This window comes from Delphinus delphis, chromosome 9 (assembly GCF_949987515.2).
Source record: "Delphinus delphis chromosome 9, mDelDel1.2, whole genome shotgun sequence".
NCBI lineage: Eukaryota > Metazoa > Chordata > Mammalia > Artiodactyla > Delphinidae > Delphinus > Delphinus delphis.
In genome coordinates, this window is record NC_082691.1 from 38,881,607 (window position 1) to 38,899,487 (window position 17,881).

A 17,881-nucleotide genomic window follows, 5' to 3' on the forward strand; every position below is an offset into this window, starting at 1 on the left:
CTTGAAATTTTTGAAACAATTTCAGGCTTACAAAATATTTCAAAAATAGTACGTTACCTTTTTTTCTTAAGACACTTCTTGTTTTAGATTTGTATACTCATTTTAAAGCTACTTCTTTATATTCCATGCCTTCCTGACTTATTAGATTGTCTTTCTGAAATTATCTTTCTTCCACCTGAGGTACATCCCTTAGTGCCAGAGTATTTTTAGGAATAAAATTTTACGTTTTGTTTATCTGAGGGAGCCCATCTTCTGTTTTCATTTTTGATAAATAATGTTTGTGGGTAGGAGGTATAAGCATTTTAGGTTGATAGGGTTTTTTTTGGAGGGAGTTAGGGTTTTTTTTGGTTTTTTGTTTTTTTTTGTTTTTTGGGCTTTTTTTCTTAGCAGTTTGCAGATATGCCAGTGTGTTCTTGCCACCATTATTGCTGTGAGAAAAAGTGTTGTCAAGGTAACTGTTGGTCCTCTGTTGGTTTGTTCTCTCTAGTTGCTTTAGGATCATGTCTTTATGTTTAGTGTTCCATGGTTTCCCTGAAATTTGTCTACTTGTTGAGTTTCCTTTTTATCCACTTCAGAATTCATTGGGTTTACTTTATGAATGAATTCCTGTGTGCTATAAATTCTGGACTTTTTTAAGCAATATTATTTTTCCCCATTGTCTCTATCCTCCCTTTCTGGGATTCTTTTTTTTTTTTTTTTTTTTTTGCGGTACACGGGCCTCTCACTGTTGCGGCGTCTCCCGTTGCGGAGCACAAGCTCCGGACGCGCAGGCTCAGCGGCCATGGCTCACGGGCCCAGCCGCTCCGCGGCATGTGGGATCCTCCCGGACCGGGTCACGAACCCGTGTCCTCTGCATCGGCAGGCAGACTCTCAACCACTGCGCCACCAGGGAAGCCCCCTTTCTGGGATTCTGATTAAATATATATTAAACATTCTTATCATGTCTGCCAAATCTCTTAACCTCTTTATATTTCCCATATCTTGTCTTCTCTAATGTGAATTCTGAGTGATTTCTTCAATTCAGTTTCAGTAATTTTCTTTTCAGCTGTGTCTAATCTGTTGTTTGAGCCATCCTTTGAGGCTTTTTTTGGTTTAAATTTGTAATGTTTTTTATTTGTAAAAGTTGTATTTCTTATTTTTCAAGTCTGTTCTTGTTTAAGAGACTGCTCATTTCTGTGGATCCATGTTTGTTTATTTAGAATTTTTTTACATAGGTTCAAATTATTTTGTGCCTAGAAATTCTAATGCTGGTTTCATTTTGATACTAAACTGGTTTGTTGTTTTCTTCATAACTTGTTATTGTGAATGCATATATGTGTTTATGTGTTTGTCTGACTTGCCCGCCTATGTATTCCATTAAGGGAAAAAAACATCTCTCTATTCATATCTTAATATATAACTTACATCCTGCTATCAGGTAAGTTCCTGAAATACAGTCATTGAAAGGAGTCTTGTTCTTATTTTTTTCCTCATTTATTTCGTTATTGAATAAGTTAACTTTTTTTTTTTTAAAAAAAGAAAGACTCTGCTAATGGGTATGCTTTCAGAGCCCTTGCATATCCCACAATGTCTGCTTTTTTGTCCTTCTTACAGTCAGCCAGGATTCCTAGGTAACAATCTTTTCCTTAGATCCCATTTTCTTGGGGTATTTAATATTTCAGAGAAGTTACACATCAGCCATTCTTACCTATTGAAAATAATCTGTATTGCCTGATGGAGCCTGTTGAATTTTTATCTTTAAATTTGAAAGTATCATCAGAATATGGCTTCTTTTGGGGGGGGTTTCTTTCACTAATTTTGCAAGGGTCTAAATGATACCTGTGTCTCTGCAGACACTGGTCTTTCTTCAACTCAGGGAATTTTCTTCTACATATTTATAATGACTTCTGTATTATCTGTGTTTTCTCCCCAAGTTTCCCTTATACAGTTTGGTTCTTTAATTAATGTCTTGACTCTCTTCTCATTATTTTAAGTCTTTTATTCTTCTGAGTTTTAGAGATTTTCAAGTCTGTCTTCCATTTATCTAAGTCAAATTTATATAGAATAGGTAGGTTGTATACCACTTCCAATGAGATATTTAATTAAAATACATTTACTTAATATCTACATGAATCTCTAGAGACATAAAATTATTCCTACTTTGTTCCCACTTCTATGTTCAAAGTATCTTCTTGAATCTTGTTTTCACTTAGCAACATCATTTCAGAGAAATATAGTTAATTCTAATGATTCCAGAAGGTTCTTTCCACCTAGAAAATTGTTTCACATATCTGCTGATTTTAATCTACCTTCTTATTAGGAAGAAACCCTATAGGTAATCTTCTACCATGTGTCCTTCTCCATGAAAAAGAACTCTGCTCTTCATTGTGGGAGGGAGCTTTGTCAGGCTAATTTTTCTGCTAGTTAAGACACTTAAAAATTGGCACCATTCTGGTCAGGATAGAACTCTTCTTGTAAGTTGCAATTGAAAGTCGTCTTCTTGGAAGGAAATAGATTTTTTAATACAATGGTAAATATTTTTCTGTGGAAATGTGAGATGAAAGTTTTGGATACTAACTATTTACCGATCGAACCACTATTTAAGAGTCTAATGGTCATTAACCAGACATCTTTTTCTTTTTTAACTGCTCAAAACTATTTCAATAGTAATTCCCCCCTTTCCACACACACACATGCTGCTACCAAGAAGTTATGTTTGAATTTGGCCTACTTTAGTTATCTTTCCTTGATTTAAGTTTGTAAGTTTGAATCTAAATTTTATGGGAAAAATTCAACCAATCTTTATGCTCTAACAGAAATTATCAGTACATTTTTCTACTAACGCCTGGGCCATCCACTCAAGAAGATACTCTTCTGAATAATCTTTCTGTCCACCCTATCTTTTCTCACCCATTGTGGAAACAGGAGTCATTGCCTACCAACACCTGGTATACAGATTTTCTGCTTATGCAACCACCTCAAATAAGAGAATGCCTGCCTCATTGTCTGCCTTTATCCTTCTGACTTGGGTATATTAGTGTAAATTTATCAGTGTCCCTACACTTATCTCTGAGACCAGGCTTTCTTTCATAGGAGAGGAATCATGTAGCACAAATTTCTAGTTTTTCACACCTTTTCAGTTTCCAAGTATAGATACAAGTTTTTCTCTTATTTTTAGGGGGTTATTTCTATAATGATATATCCTTTATCTACAAACATCGATGCTTCAAAGCTGTCTTAATAGTTATATATAAAGCCAGATCTTTATAGAAGTAACTAGCAGATTAACCTGGTTAGTTTACTGAGTACCTACTATAGGTGTAGTACTTTATTTGATTTTAGAATTTAATTTGGGAGAGTTGCCTTTTACTGTCTACAATTTAGCTAAGAAAATAGGATCTATACGTATGCAAACCTAGCAAGACTGTAAGAGATTGTGAGGCAAACTCTGATAATGCAAATTACTGATGTGTACTAAAGTAAATGATTTCATAAGAGGAAGTCATCACAGCCAGGTATTTGAAAATTGATGTGAATTAGAAAGACAATTATTGGGAAGCCATTTTACTGGAGAAGAGAAAACAGTGATTATATCAGTATGGCCACAGAAGTGGATTCTGTATAGTAAAGGAGTGGAAACTGGCCAGAAGGATTGATTAGGTTGACTGTGCATAGTCCTGAATGCTAAGATGAAGCTTGTGCTGCAAGTAATGTGGGTTTGTCACAGTGAAAATGGTTGTTCTAGTGAGATTAGAACAGTAGCCATGGGCAGAGAGAAGTAGCCAGTTAAGACATCCTTGAGGAATCTAGGTACAGGATGGTAAGGATGTAGACTGAGAGTGGTCAGAGTATAGCTGGTGAGGGATGTCAAAGTAGAAAACTAACAGGACTTGGTAACTGCTGGATAAGTTGTATAGGATCAAAACATTTTTGCTAATTAAAAGAGACATTGTGTATGAGACAGATTTTTCAACTTTATTAAGTGGGAGAATTGATATTATGAATGATGTAAGAAAATAAAGTATGACAGTGTGACAAGTCCCAGATCTAGAAATAACTGACACGATAATGACATGCGCGTTCTCAACCAGATGTCTGGTGCTTTTGGCTGCCCAGGTTTTACCCCACTGCACTCTGACTCTGAGAGCTGCATAGTTTGGGTCTTTCCTAATCTTTAGTCTCTGTTCTTATTCAGCAGAGTGACAGTGCTGCCCCCTCAGGGTTTCTTGACCAATTCTTTCTTCTTAATTATCTTGTTTCACAAATATTTACTGAGAACCTTCAGTACGTGCAAGACCTTGTGCTAGGCACGGAGAATAAAGGAGACGAAAAGTGCTGTGTGGTACTTCCGTTAGTAAGTAAAGTCAAGTGTATTTTAACTAGCATTTTGTTGTCGAGGTTTTCAGGAGACATTTGTTTCGCTCAAATGATCAAGAGGTAAATACTTTTCATTTGGAGAGGACTCTTGTTTTTCGCAAACTATTAGTAAGTGACTGCTTTTTTCCTGCAGTTTTGGAAATTTACAAATAACGAACTTTTTTTTTCATCTCCACTAGGGGACAGTGTGTTACCATTAGATTTTTTTTTGCTTCCATATCAGCAAAATGTATACAGAAAGGAAATTTAGCCTCTAATTATTTTGATACGATATTAATTACCTTACAAATGTAACAAGACTTAAAATGTTTCTAAAGTATACAGCTTAGGATTTTTGTATATTGTATGTGTTATGGATGGATAGATATATGGCCATATATAGATACAGGTTTTATTTGTTTAGAGTGATTGAAATTTTGTGGCATTTAGATAATTTTTGCATGAGTCCACCAAAACAAGGATGGGTGGCAGAAAGATATTAATACCAAAATATAAGGAAATTGAATTTCAGGACAGTTTTGTAATTCATGGAACTTGAATTAGGCTTTCTGTATGGAATTTGCTGAGACAATGTAATGTTTACCCTTCCAAAAGATCTGTGTAGTCTCTTGAGACATCTAAAGCCTAAATAATACATTTATACATATATTTTAAATTTATAGAGTTTCTTTTAAGAGAGTACATTGTGTTCTTTAGGAATGATGTGTATGGAAGATGAAAATCTCAAAAGATTTCCGTTTAGGTTGTCTATAAAGATTTGGAGAACAGTGATGTCATAGCTTTTCCTGCCATTCTTTGAGACAAGATCCTACAAACTCCACATAAATTTGATTCTAACAGCATACCATAAATTTGTTTATACCTCTTTAATTCTAGTACTGATATCTGTGTAGTACAATGATAGGGTTTAATGTTTTGAAATATACCTTTTAAAAAGTTCTTCAAGTTTTGCCAAAACTGGGTTTTTGCCAAAAGTTGTCCTTTGAGAAAACTGAAAGCGACAGTGGATCCGTAAGGAATTCTGAGGATACGACATTACAGAAAATTGACCACTTGTACACTTGCAAGGTGCTACTTCTTCGTCATTTACTTCTGAAACCGCAGGCGTTACTTGTTCAAATTGTGAGGTTGATGGTGGGGAGCAGGGAAAAAAGCTGCTATGAATAATGGAGGTGCCATTTCATTCCCAATCTTCTGTGAAAGTAAAGAATCCATTTTCCCTGATTTCCAAAGAACTTGCCAAAGGCTTAGAGGTCCCATGAGAATTTTTGCATCGAGACTTCACTACTCTATGGAAGATGATTGATAGAACCACGGGAAAGAAACCTACCATCAACCAAAAAAAAATAATAATAATTATATATATACATATATATATATATATATATCTCATACAAAAAACCTGAAGTACAGGATTCCATTGACAAGACTTAATTACTCTAGAGTAGTTTTAAAATTATGTTTTTAAAAGATAATGGTAATAGAACTTTTGTGCATCTTTTTTTTTTTTTTAATTTATTTATTTATTTATTGGCTGTGTTGGGTCTTCCTTGCTGTGCGGGAGCTACTCTTCTTTGCCGTGCACGGGCTTCTCATTGCGGTGGCTTCTCCTGTTGCATAGCACGGGCTCTAGGCACACGGGCTTCAGTAGTTGTGGCTCACAGGCTCAGTAGTTGTGGCACACCGGCTTCATTGCTCCGTGGCCTGTGGGATCTTCCCGGACCAGGGATGGAACCCGTGTCCCCTGCATTGGCAGGCAGATTCTTAACCACTGCGTCACCAGGGAAGCCCCGATCTAAGCATAGCATATTTCATCCTAATCTTGAAATTACAAAGTGATAGAGAAATAGCTAAATATGATAAGTTTAAAACCCATGGTGAATTGTAATCCTAAATAATTCAGTTCAAGGATATAAAAAATTTTAAATAGCAATTTTATATTGATTTTTTTTTTTTAATATTCTTCCTGATATTTAAAAAAATCCAACTGTAAGAAACCCTTCAGGGCTTCCCTGGTGGCGCAGTGGTTGAGAGTCCACCTGCCGATGCAGGGGACACAGGTTCGTGCCTCGGTCCGGAAGATCCCACATGCCACCGCCAAAAAAAAAAAAAAAAAAAAGAAAGAAACCCTTCAAAATCTCAATGAGCAACTGTTAACATGCTAAATAAAATTAAGTACACATTTTTTGTTGTTACTTTTAGCTTAACTTCCATGATATCTTTCTTAACCTCTAAATCAGCAAAAAGCTATAACTTTGTGAATTATTAATAAGATTCTTTTGGAAATGTTTTATTGAAAATTGCAATATTCAAAGAAAAATGTTTTCTTTGTACAGATTTTGAAGTTTTTGGTGGGGATAGATATTCTCTGGAAATCTAGACAATTATGAAGTACTGATTTTATGAGATAACAAATCAAATTTAGTCCCTGAATTTAAAGTCTTGAAACTAAGTTTTAAAATAACTTACTTTTCTTATTAGAATAAAGTGTGTTTATTATGAAAATTTTGAAAATATAGCAAAACATAAAGATGAAATAAAAATAGCCATAAATCTGTCACCCACAAATAACTCTTGTTAACATTTTGATATTTTCCTTCCCAGTAATTTAAGAAACCTGATTACTACATCCTTTTTTTTTTTTTACCTTTAGGACCAGTTTCTAGTTTATAATACAGCTGTAACCAAGAAAAAGAGTGAATGTTGTATTTTAAAGCTAGAAGTTATTTTTTTTTTATGAGAAGATGGAGTGCAATTCTTATTGTTTTTCAAAAATTTCACATTGTTCTAAAGTGAACAGAACAATAAGATAACAAGTAATTACTGTCTGAAGCCTAGCCATGGATGTTGCTGGAGTTACAGATAGTAAGTAAACTGCTGATAAATTTAATTTGGGTGCTTTTTCTTAATTTTTTATTGTGAAAATTTGGGTACCCACTCTTCCTACAATAGCTTTATCACATTGATATGTCCCTCTAAGGGTCAGCCATTTCTTGTCCCAAAATATTTCTTGTTCATCCTGGACTCTACAGTATTTTCTTCCTCTTTCTCTCATCATTTGGTTCTGTCTCCCTGAGGATAATTCCTGTCTCATGTGATCTTACCATGCTCTGAATTCCCTTGTTCTCTCACGTGCAGCTGTAGCAATATTACCTACAGTCTAGTCCTGTACATATATTTGTACCTTACATCACGTTGGTTTTCTAGGGATGGGCTTAACATTTTTCAAATTTTTTGTTTGTTTCATGCAGTAAATATTCCCAGATGACATAGCTGCTGACATAACCCATATGTAGTTTTCTAAATGTTCCAAGCAGGTTTCTTGGTGATGGTGGTAGGGTGTGTCAGTAGATAAGGAATAGGGAAATGGAATAGTAATGTGATTACAAGGTATAAGATGATTATGGTAGTAATTCACCATTTTTCTCTCTTGCTTCAGTTTGGATATTTTTTTACTTCATTTCAGGGTCACTGATATTGTCTCTGGCTCTTCCCATCTCATATTAAATCAATTAATTCTTAACTTCAAGTACTATATTGTAAAATTGTAAAATTTTTTTTTTTTTTTTTTTTGTGGTACGCGGGCCTCTCACTGTCGTGGCCTCTCCCGTTGCGGAGCACAGGCTCAGTGGCCATGGCTCACGGGCCCAGCCACTCCACGGTATGTGGGATCTTCCCGGACCGGGGCACGAACCCATGTCCCCTGCATTGGCAGGCGGACTCTCAACCACTGCGCCACCAGGGAAGCCTAAAAATTGTTTTTTTATTTGAGATTCCAATTCTGTGTTAAAAATTTCCAGTTTTCATCAACGTTTCCTTCTCTTCCTCTATTTTTTAAATATATTAATCTTAGTTACTTTGAAATCCTTGCAGGGTAATTCCAATATATGGATCATTTCTGGGTCTGTTTAAATTGATTTTTTTTTGCTCTTGTTTATGGGTAGTCTATTTATTTATTTATTTATTTTTGCTGCTTTGTGTTCTTTACTTGTCAAGTAATATTTTATTGTATGCCATCTGTTACTTACAAAGCATTATAAAAGCTCTAGTTTATTTTAGCTTCCTCCAAAGAATATTAAAATTTGTTCTGGCAAGCATGTGTGTTACTGGGAAATCAACTTGCTCTTCTGGAGATTGTAAAGCTTTGTTAGGGCAGTTCTAGTTCAGTTTTGTCTTTATGCCTAGGTTATAGGCATGGTCTTCACCAAGGTCTCCTTGTTCTAGCCTACCTCACATCTAATCTTCTAAGTGCAGTGCAGCTTCTGAAATCTCTGCTCATTGCTCCAGCTTCCCGGAAATTATTCTCTGCTAGGCCCCATGGAGTCTACCTGTGCAAGTGCCGATTAGGAATTGGCCACATAAGGGGAATTTTCAGCAGAATTTTAGGACTTCTTTGCAACTCTCCCATCGCAGGGATGTTTTTCGCGCAATCTGAGCCACTTTGTCAACTTTAAATTGTAATCTCTGTCTTTTATATCCAGAGAGACCATCATTCACTTGGACTCTATTTCTCTTCTTTATAGTTCCGAAAAATTCTCTCAACAAGACATCTGAGATGAATGGTCTCTGCTTTCAAGGACTGTAGATATGCATTGGTTACTGTCTTAGATCCGCAAACAACATTTTTACATAGAGTTTACCAGCTTTAATGGTTATGTATGGTGAGTAGGTGTTATCAGCTACTCTGTTGTGGCTGAAACAGTACCCTCCGTGAAAATAATAATTCTAACAGCTGTTATTATAGAATATTTGTTAGGTGTCTGTGATTTACATGTCTTACCTGGTTTAGTCCCTACAGAAAAATCTGTAAAGTAGATACTATTGTTACCCCAGTTTTAGATGAAAAACGCAGAACTATAAAACTTTGATAATTTGCTCAAAGATATCTGACAGTTGTGAAGGCCAGTATTTGAATACCAGCAATCTGACTCTAGAGCTTGATTAAACACATCTTTTCTTGAAAAATAATACACTTTGTGTTTTAGATTCACAGAAAAATTGAGAGGATTGTACAGAGTTCCCTTGTGCCCTTTGTGCAGTTTCCCCTATTATTAACAACTAAGCCATAGTTTATGCAGATTGCCTTGGTTTTACCAAAATTTTTTTTTTATCCCAGGATACCACATTACCTTTAGTTGTCATGTCTCCTTAGGAGACAACTGTCATGTCTCCAACAGTTGGCTGTGACAGCTTCTCAGACTAGCCTTGTTTTTTATGAACTTGATAATTTTGAGGAGTGCTGGTCAGATATATTGTAGTATGTCCCTCTGTTGGAGTTTGTCTGATGTTTTTTCTCATGATTAGACTGGCGTTATGGGTTTTGAGGAGGGAGACCACAGAGGTAAATACCATTTCATGATAGCATATCAAGAGTGCATACCATCAACATGATTTTTCAGTGTTCATGTTGACCTTGCTCACGTAGTTTTAACACTAAACATTTTTATTATATAATATTTGGAGCACACAAAGGAATGTATGCATATACATGTGCATAAATATGGATGATTGATAATAAAACGACCACCTGGAGTGCCCCTCCACTCCCTATCTCCATCAAGGATTGAAAACACTGTTTTGCAAATCCACTTTCAGCAGGAAATGCTTTTTAAAGATTTATTTCCTTGCATTTTTTACTTACGTTATCAATACTTTTATAGAGGTATGGAATTTTGAAATGAGTTTGAAATCCATAAATTATTTGTCTATCTAATTTTTGTACATACTAGAATTTTCTTAGTATATGTATGTCTCACCATCTTGTTTAAATCGGCTCTTAAAATTCCGTATTTTTCAAAGATGGAATGATTGAGGTCAGGCAGAGAGGGAAAACAAATATTTAGTGGAATAACATAGGTTCTTCTCACTGAATTCGAGTCTTTCCAAATGATGCCTATAAAAAATTGCCAAAGTAATCTTTAAAAGAACAATCTTACTTAAATTTGTTAGTAGCTAAAGATATGTTAAGTTGTGGAGTAATCAAAATGAGCATGGAAGATTTATTCCAAGATAGAGAAAAGTGATTTTTCTAGCCCTAGGATCTTAAACAGGTTTTCCCCCTTCATTTCTTTGTTACCATGCTGCTTTCATTATAAGTGTAAACTGGTTTCAAAGAGGCTATACAGATAGCCTTTTTCTGTTTATTTTTGAATGGGAAACCTTAATTATCATCATCTGTTGTATATCTCATTTTAATGAGACTTGGGAGTAGATGTGTATCATACCCTGCAACATTGTAATTAATTAATTATTGAGTGACAAATACATACCTATAGTTGGTTTGTGTTTTATTCAATTTTAGAATACTATTTCTGTATTTATAAATGGTGTGTCATGAATGATATCTGCTCCTATATAAGTGAATCACATTTTAAGCTCAAACATATTTGGCTTTTAAATGATTTGTTAATGTGATTTGATATTCTGGAAACCGGTACAGCATTTGAAATCCATTATTGAAATGTCATTAAAACTCACTCACGAGAGGCAAAGTAGCCACCATACAGCCCCTGTGCATCTTCCCCAGTTCCACCTCTTAGAACACAATCAGGGAAACTGACGGGAAAGAATAGTTTAAGCAGAGGTGATCTCTTACTACCATCATCATAGATGAGAAACCCAAGCCTGGGCTAGTGGAGGCGTGGTGGTAGTGGGAAGGCTTTGATAAGATAATATTCTTCTTTGTACTGTTGCCAGACTTCTGGCTAAATATGTAAATAGGAGTAAACAAAGTAACCAAATAGTGGTCATTGTTAACAAATGCGTCAGACTGAAAGGGTGAACATATGTCTATCATTGTCAACCCTCCTTTGCTTTGAATTTGTTATAATGTATGGAGGGCAACCATGTGTTAGGCATTGAACTAAGTTTTTTATATTCAAAGGTAAAATATTCTCTACATCAAGAAACTGATCATCTGGTGGAATAGATGGCCAGCTAAAAAGACTATAAGAATTCAGTGTGCTAGAGGAATTCATAGCTATGGAAGTGTATAGATTCACCTCACTCAGATTGGGTTGAAGACCAGCAGTCAAGGGAGATTTCAGGAGTCACTGATACCTGAGTTGAACCTCAGAGTAACTAGGGTAAGCTAGGCCAGGAGAGGGAGTGAGACAGCTTTTCTGGCAAAGGGATTAGCTGGTGCAAAGGGAACCTTGAAAAATGGCTTGATTGGGCAATCTTTTTTTTTGTTTTTTGGGCAGTACGCGGGCCTCTCACTGCTGTGGCCTCTCCCGTCACGGAGCACAGGCTCCAGACGTGCAGGCTCAGCAGCCATGGCTCACGGGCCCAGCCGCTCCACGGCATACGGGATCCTCCCGGACCGGGGCACGAACCCGTGTCCCCTGCATCGGCAGGCGGACTCTCAACCAGTGCGCCACCAGGGAAGCCCAGATTGGGCAATCTTAAAACAGTTTTACATGGCTTGGAGAACTGAGTGATTTTAAGGGAATGGTAAGAAGAGTCTGGAAGGATAAAAGACCTTCCAGGTAAAGGGTTAATACTTGATCCTGAAGTTTAAAGATAGCCTTCAAAAGATTCTGTGTGGGATAATGATGTGATCAGATTTTTATTATTTAAAATCAGTATTTTCATTGCTGTGTGGGAAATAGGATAGAAGAGGACAGACTTCAGAGAGACTATGAGATTGTCTCGGTAATTCAGGGCCAGAGGTATTATGCTGGCAGTGGCAGTTTGAGTGGAGTATATGGATTCAAGAAACGTTAAGGAGGTAGAAACAGTGGGTCCCAGTGATGTACTGAATGTTGGGATATGGCATTACGGACGATGCCAAAGTGTAGAAATTGGTTACCAGATCCCTCTTTTTGAGCCTAGCACAATTCATAACCCAAGGATTTAACATATTAACTCTGTTTCCTATTTCATTTTCCCTTCATATTATCATCCCCTCATACCTTCAAGAAGCCTAAATAATTAGAAAAAACAGAATTTCATAGGGAAATATGATTTCAAAGGGAAAATCACATTTTAGCAACTTGTGAAATAACTCTTTTCACAAATCTGCCTGATCTTTACTTCAAAAACAAGCAGGTTTTTTGTTTTGTTTTCTTCCTCCACACCAGTACTCACAGTTTATAACAAAGTCTGTTGTTGAAGAACCCTCAGGAAAAAAAAAAAAAAAGGTGAGGAGAAGGCTTGTATCATCAAAGAAATATTCACACTTAAGTGAAGAGCCAAAGTTGGTGTTCAATATTGGATTAAGGGAAAATAATCTTTTGTTTCATATTATTAGCTTTTGAAATTGTGTCATTGCTTCTTTTGGTACTTCCAGCAGATATTTTTTCTATACTGAAAGTGCTTATAAAAGCATTTCTCCTTTATTTGGGACAATGGTTGTGGTCTGAGTTCTATGCAGTGCTGAGCCCAAAGAATAGCAAGCCTTGCAAAGTGTCTCCTTGAACACATAGAAACAGAGTCTGTGATTGTGGTTGCCAGGGACTAAGGAGTGGAGGAAATGGGGAGATGTTGGTCAAAGGATACAAACTTCCATTTATAAGATGGGTAAGTTCTGAGAATTTAATGTACAGATGGTGACTATAGTTAACAGTACTGTATTGTATACTTCAAAGTTCCTGAGAGAGTAGATCTTAAATGTTCTCACCCCCCTTCCAAAAAATAGTAACTATATGAGATGATGGGTGTGATAACTAACCCTACTTTAGTAATAATTTTGCTGTATATATGTATATCACATCGTCACATTGTACACCTTAAACTTATACAATGTATTTATGTTTATAAAGTTTTTCAAAAATAAATTTTTTTAAAAAAGAAAAGTAGGTCCTTATTAAATTTAATGTGTTGATACCTTTTCTTTCTAAAATAATTATTGTTTTATCTTTTCTTTCAGGATGAACAGAAGCTACAGGAAAGTTTAAGGCAAGGTGCCACCATTATTGCTGCCTTAATCAAAGAAAGAAATTCTGGACTCATTGGTCAACTACTGGTAGCATAAAGAACATGAAGAAAATTACCTACTGTGTTCTTAGAAATATTTACCTAAGTATCTCTTTTGTGCTTCTCTCCGAATTGTATATGGTAGAATGTTTAAGTTGTATTTTATGTCTTTTATAATTTGGAGGATGTGATGCTTAGGTGAACTTGAAAACTTTTTGTGCATGTCAAATATAAATTGCTTAAACCGGAAAAGAACAGATAAGTGGAAAATAATAGCCTTCACATAAAGAATGTGTGCCTTTTCACAAAGGCATGAAAGGTAAAATAGAAATAATGATGAGTCAGCTAATTCTCCAAGGAATGAGAATTTAGGAAATGTCAACTATTATCTCTCTGTTAATTAGTAAATCACACTATAATGAAACTAATAAATAAGATTAATGAGTATTGTTAATTCTAACATTATCCTCTCTCCATGGGTTATTTTGAATTGCATTCCAATTTTTCACACCTTAAAAAAAAAAAGAGGAGATAGCAGTGAACTCTGGTTTGAGTATCTGTACCATTAGCCTCACATTACCCTAGATCTCTAAAGGAGATGTAATCTCCTGCTTTTCTAATGTTTTAAAATTGTATGTTTTCCTTGGTTTATGAAATATAGTTTTGACTTACATTATTTTTAAAGGCTTCTGATTTTTCTGAATAACTTTAAAAGAAGACTGGAAAGCTTCATGAAAGTGACGTTATTTTGGTCAATCTTAAGTTAGTCTTCTAAAAGGAAGAGAGTCCAAGGCACATAAAATAATTTTCTTTTGATACGGATAACTGCTGCCTTTTTAAATCGAGTTCTTATTCTTTCAAATTTCCACTGGTATATACATCTTAAATATTGATGATTTTTCCCTTACCTTATATTTTACAGTTTTGTCAATCCAGTCATTAGAGATGCCTTTTATTCTATATACACACTTCATAAAAACACATAGATCAGATTATGCCAGGGCTTAGGCTGCACGTGGGAACTATAAAAATTGCATGAAATGTTTTCAGTTAAAGATAGACTATGAGGGCTTCCCTGGTGGCACAGCGGTTGAGAGTCCGCCTGCCGATGCAGGGGACACGGGTTCGTGCCCCGGTCTGGGAAGATCCCACATGCCGCGGAGCGGCTGGGCCCGTCAGCCATGGCTGCTGAGCCTGCGCGTCCAGAGCCTGTGCTCCACAACGGGAGAGGCCACAACGGTGCGAGGCCCGCGTATGGCAAAAAAAAAAAAAAAAAAAGATAGACTACAAAATATCTACCTTGTGCAGTCTCTTCTTAACATGTTGGGTGATTTTGCCTTCATTTCTCAAGTATCCATAATAGTAGGAGAGTTTATATTTTACATTTAAATAATAGTGAGTAGAATATAGAGGAAATGAAGTAATTATTGCAATTCATTTTCCTAAATGAAATGTGTTGTTTGAATGAATGTAGGCTTAGATCTCAATTCCTGTGCTTGCCACTTTTTCTCTCTTTCTCTAGGGATGTTAAGAAATATAAAATAAATCATTTAATTAAAAATCTTGAGGGTGGAAATATATGGGCAGTGTGTGGATTTTGGTTAGAATGTCTGTTGTCGTTAAGGCAGGTTGGCTACATTGTAAAAGGTCATAGGTGTGTGTTTTGACATCTTCAGGTGGAAATGTTTTAAGAATTTGAAATGTGCTCATAAAGGCAAAAGGGGAAAAGTTACGAAGATTTTAAGGAGAAAATCAGTGCCTTTAGGTACGTGGTGGGAAACTAGGCAGTCTCTGGCACAAGCATCACTGTATCTGTTGAGTGCTGACTGAGTTACCTTAGATTTCAACAGAAGGGAATATTATACCAGACAAGAATTTATCTTGGGACAGTTAGTATGCCTTTACCCTAGGCAATTGTAAACATTTAGTGTTATGAGATTTAGTTAATAAAATACTAAGATGACGATGTCTGAAATCATCATCATCATCATCATCATTATGGCATTTTAATTTTTTTCTTTATAGTTTACAAAGTGATTCACAGCATTGAAAATAATTTAAAGAAATCTCCTCACATCCTTTACAATTTAGATGGAAATTGAGGCTCAGGGATCCTCACTACCTTCTCCAAAGACACATGTTAAACTCAGGACCACTGAGAATAAGTTTTAAGCTCATTTCCTCTATAACAATGATTGCAGGCAAAGGATATCCAGCAGAGAGGCCTTCGGAAATGAGCCAGAGGCTCCGAATGAGCGTTGGAGGAATGGACGAGGAGGGACAGATCAGTCCAGTGACCTGAGGAAAGTCCTGAAGCTTTTGGCTTTCCAGCCATCTTTCCAACATACAGAAATTGTAGCTAAGGAAAAAGGGAATGAAGAGAATTATTGGCCAGGAAGGAAAGATAAATTAATTGATTTTTTTATTTGTTAAGAGATCCAGAGGCAACTTTACAGTTATATATTCATCTCCACTTTGGGAAACTTAATTACTTTCATGAAAACTGTCCATTTTCACTTTACTTTTCAAAATCCCTTTAAAAATTATACTAAGTATGCCTGAGGGTTGCTGAAATTGCTTTCTACCTGTGCAAATTTTGTGGAAAGGCTGTTTTCTTTTCAAATGTATGCTACTTAATTACATGCAATTTAAAGTTAACCTTTTTAGGAAGTTAACACAGCGCGATCGGTAGTTTGATTAATGACGTATTGGTAAGAGGTAGTATTTTTTTTTTCACGAGAGTGCTCAATTTGAGAGATGACTTCTTGCAAATAGACTCATCTACAGATGAAAGTCAGACCCCTGTATTCTACCAAGACCTCAGACCCCTATATTCTACCGAGAGCCATTCTTATTGTGGTCACTTTAAGCATTTTGCATTGGTTTACCAGGAAAACGCTCTTTTCCTATGCTAGTTTACTGTACATTTGACCCTTGAACAGCACAGGTTTGAATTGCACTGGTCCAATACGTGTTTTTTTTTCAGCAGTAGCTAGGAAGGAACCATGGATACAGAAGACTTACTATAAATTATGCACAGATTTTTGACTGCTGGGAGGGTCAACGGCTTTAATCCCTGTGTTGTTCGAGGGTCATCTGTAATTATACCTATCAAATTTTATGTTTTATATATATATAAATACAATATTGATTTTATAAAAATCAAGTTGTAGTACTACATTTTCTATGTTAAATATGTAAATATTACTTCATTTTAATGTTGAAACTATATCAAGAAAACAAATGATAATAGTTTAATTAAAATGTGAAGAAAGCCATTTGAGATAAGAAAGATTGAAATTGTTTTAAAAGTTTAATTCAAAAATAAACAGAATAAATGAAAAATACATATTGTTTTAGGGTTTATTAATATGGTTTAAAATACGTGGACAAGAAGTGGCTGTGTAGCTGGTGTTTGGCATTGTAACATTAATAGATGTTCTTGTATGGTTTTAGTTTCAAAACTGTGAAAAGGTATGGATCTTTTTCAATGAAAAGTAAGAAACTACCATTAAATACTTTAAATGTTCTCTTTACACAACAAAATGTAGGTAATTGATAACTAAATTATTGATATTTTAAAATCTAATGACAATTTTCATTGATATTTAGTGTATATGTACATATTTTTCAAACTGACTCAGTCTCAACTGAATAACTGAATAGAACATTCTCAAAATATAAGTGTGATCTTTTACATTAGAGGAAAATAGAATTTGAGATTCAGATATATTATTCTGTAAAATATATTAAAAATTTGCAAAACCAGAAGTCTCAGATTTTTTCTCTTTCCCTCATATTTAGCAGGTTTACCAGCAATTACTGTGGCAGCTAAGGATATAAAAGCTATACTTAGGCACAGTGGAAAAGAATATTGTGACCACTTAATAATGTCTGCATGGGTGTGGTGGGTTGAATTACTTTTTAGCAATATTCTTTCCCTCCATTTAGTTTCCATATGAGGAATATATGTCCACTTCATGACTTTGGGATTCATCCTGTGACCTGCTTTGACCAACAGAGTGAGTCACAAGTGGCAGTGCACCGCTGAGACTAGGCTTAAGAGACCCTGCATGTTGCTGCTTGCTCTCTCCCACTTCTGCCACCGCCATGATGTACACACTCCGCCTGGCCTGCTGCCTCCCAAAGGAAAACGAGAGCCGGGATCACCTGACCTCCAGCTAATTAACAAATGGATGCAGAAGCCCAGCTGAGATCAACAGGGTCTCCAGCAGACAGGTGAGCTCAATAAATGCTCATTGGCTTTTTTTTTTTTTTTTGCTAGTACTGAATTTTGAATCATTTTATCGAACACCAGTTGGTAAGCAAGGAAAGAAGATCTGTGGCAGTGTGTGGTACATTTGCTCTCACAAGTCTAGGATATATCTGGAGACACACATTTTGCTAAAGCAGAACATTTACCAGGAGAACTGTTGGTTAGGGCAATGATCCCAAAGTATTAGAATGTTCTCTGGATGCCTCCTTCCCTAGTTAGTAGTTACTGAAGGAGGAAAATAGACCTGAATGTTATAGAAAAGTTTTCAAAAGAAGTTAAACTTTTTTGGGCCTGAAATGACATTGAGTTAAAATACGGGCTACTAAAATAATA

At 35.8% G+C, this 17,881-nt stretch overlaps 1 protein-coding gene across 4 annotated transcripts in view; it reads left to right on the top strand.

Moving 5' to 3' along the window:
- Nucleotides 1–17,881, top strand: part of CRPPA (CDP-L-ribitol pyrophosphorylase A) — a 362,199-nt gene that overhangs the window by 295,418 nt on the left and 48,900 nt on the right. For 2 of the 4 annotated variants that reach the window (XM_060020425.1, XM_060020424.1), the window contains exon 10: nucleotides 13,226–17,511. In XM_060020425.1, coding sequence (XP_059876408.1) covers nucleotides 13,226–13,330 — 105 coding nt within the window. In that variant the 3' untranslated portion in view covers nucleotides 13,331–17,511. Of the gene's footprint in view, nucleotides 1–7,009; nucleotides 7,222–8,879; nucleotides 9,018–13,225; nucleotides 17,512–17,881 lie in introns of those variants that run through there. The other 2 variants (XM_060020426.1, XM_060020428.1) reach the window with 2 other exon arrangements.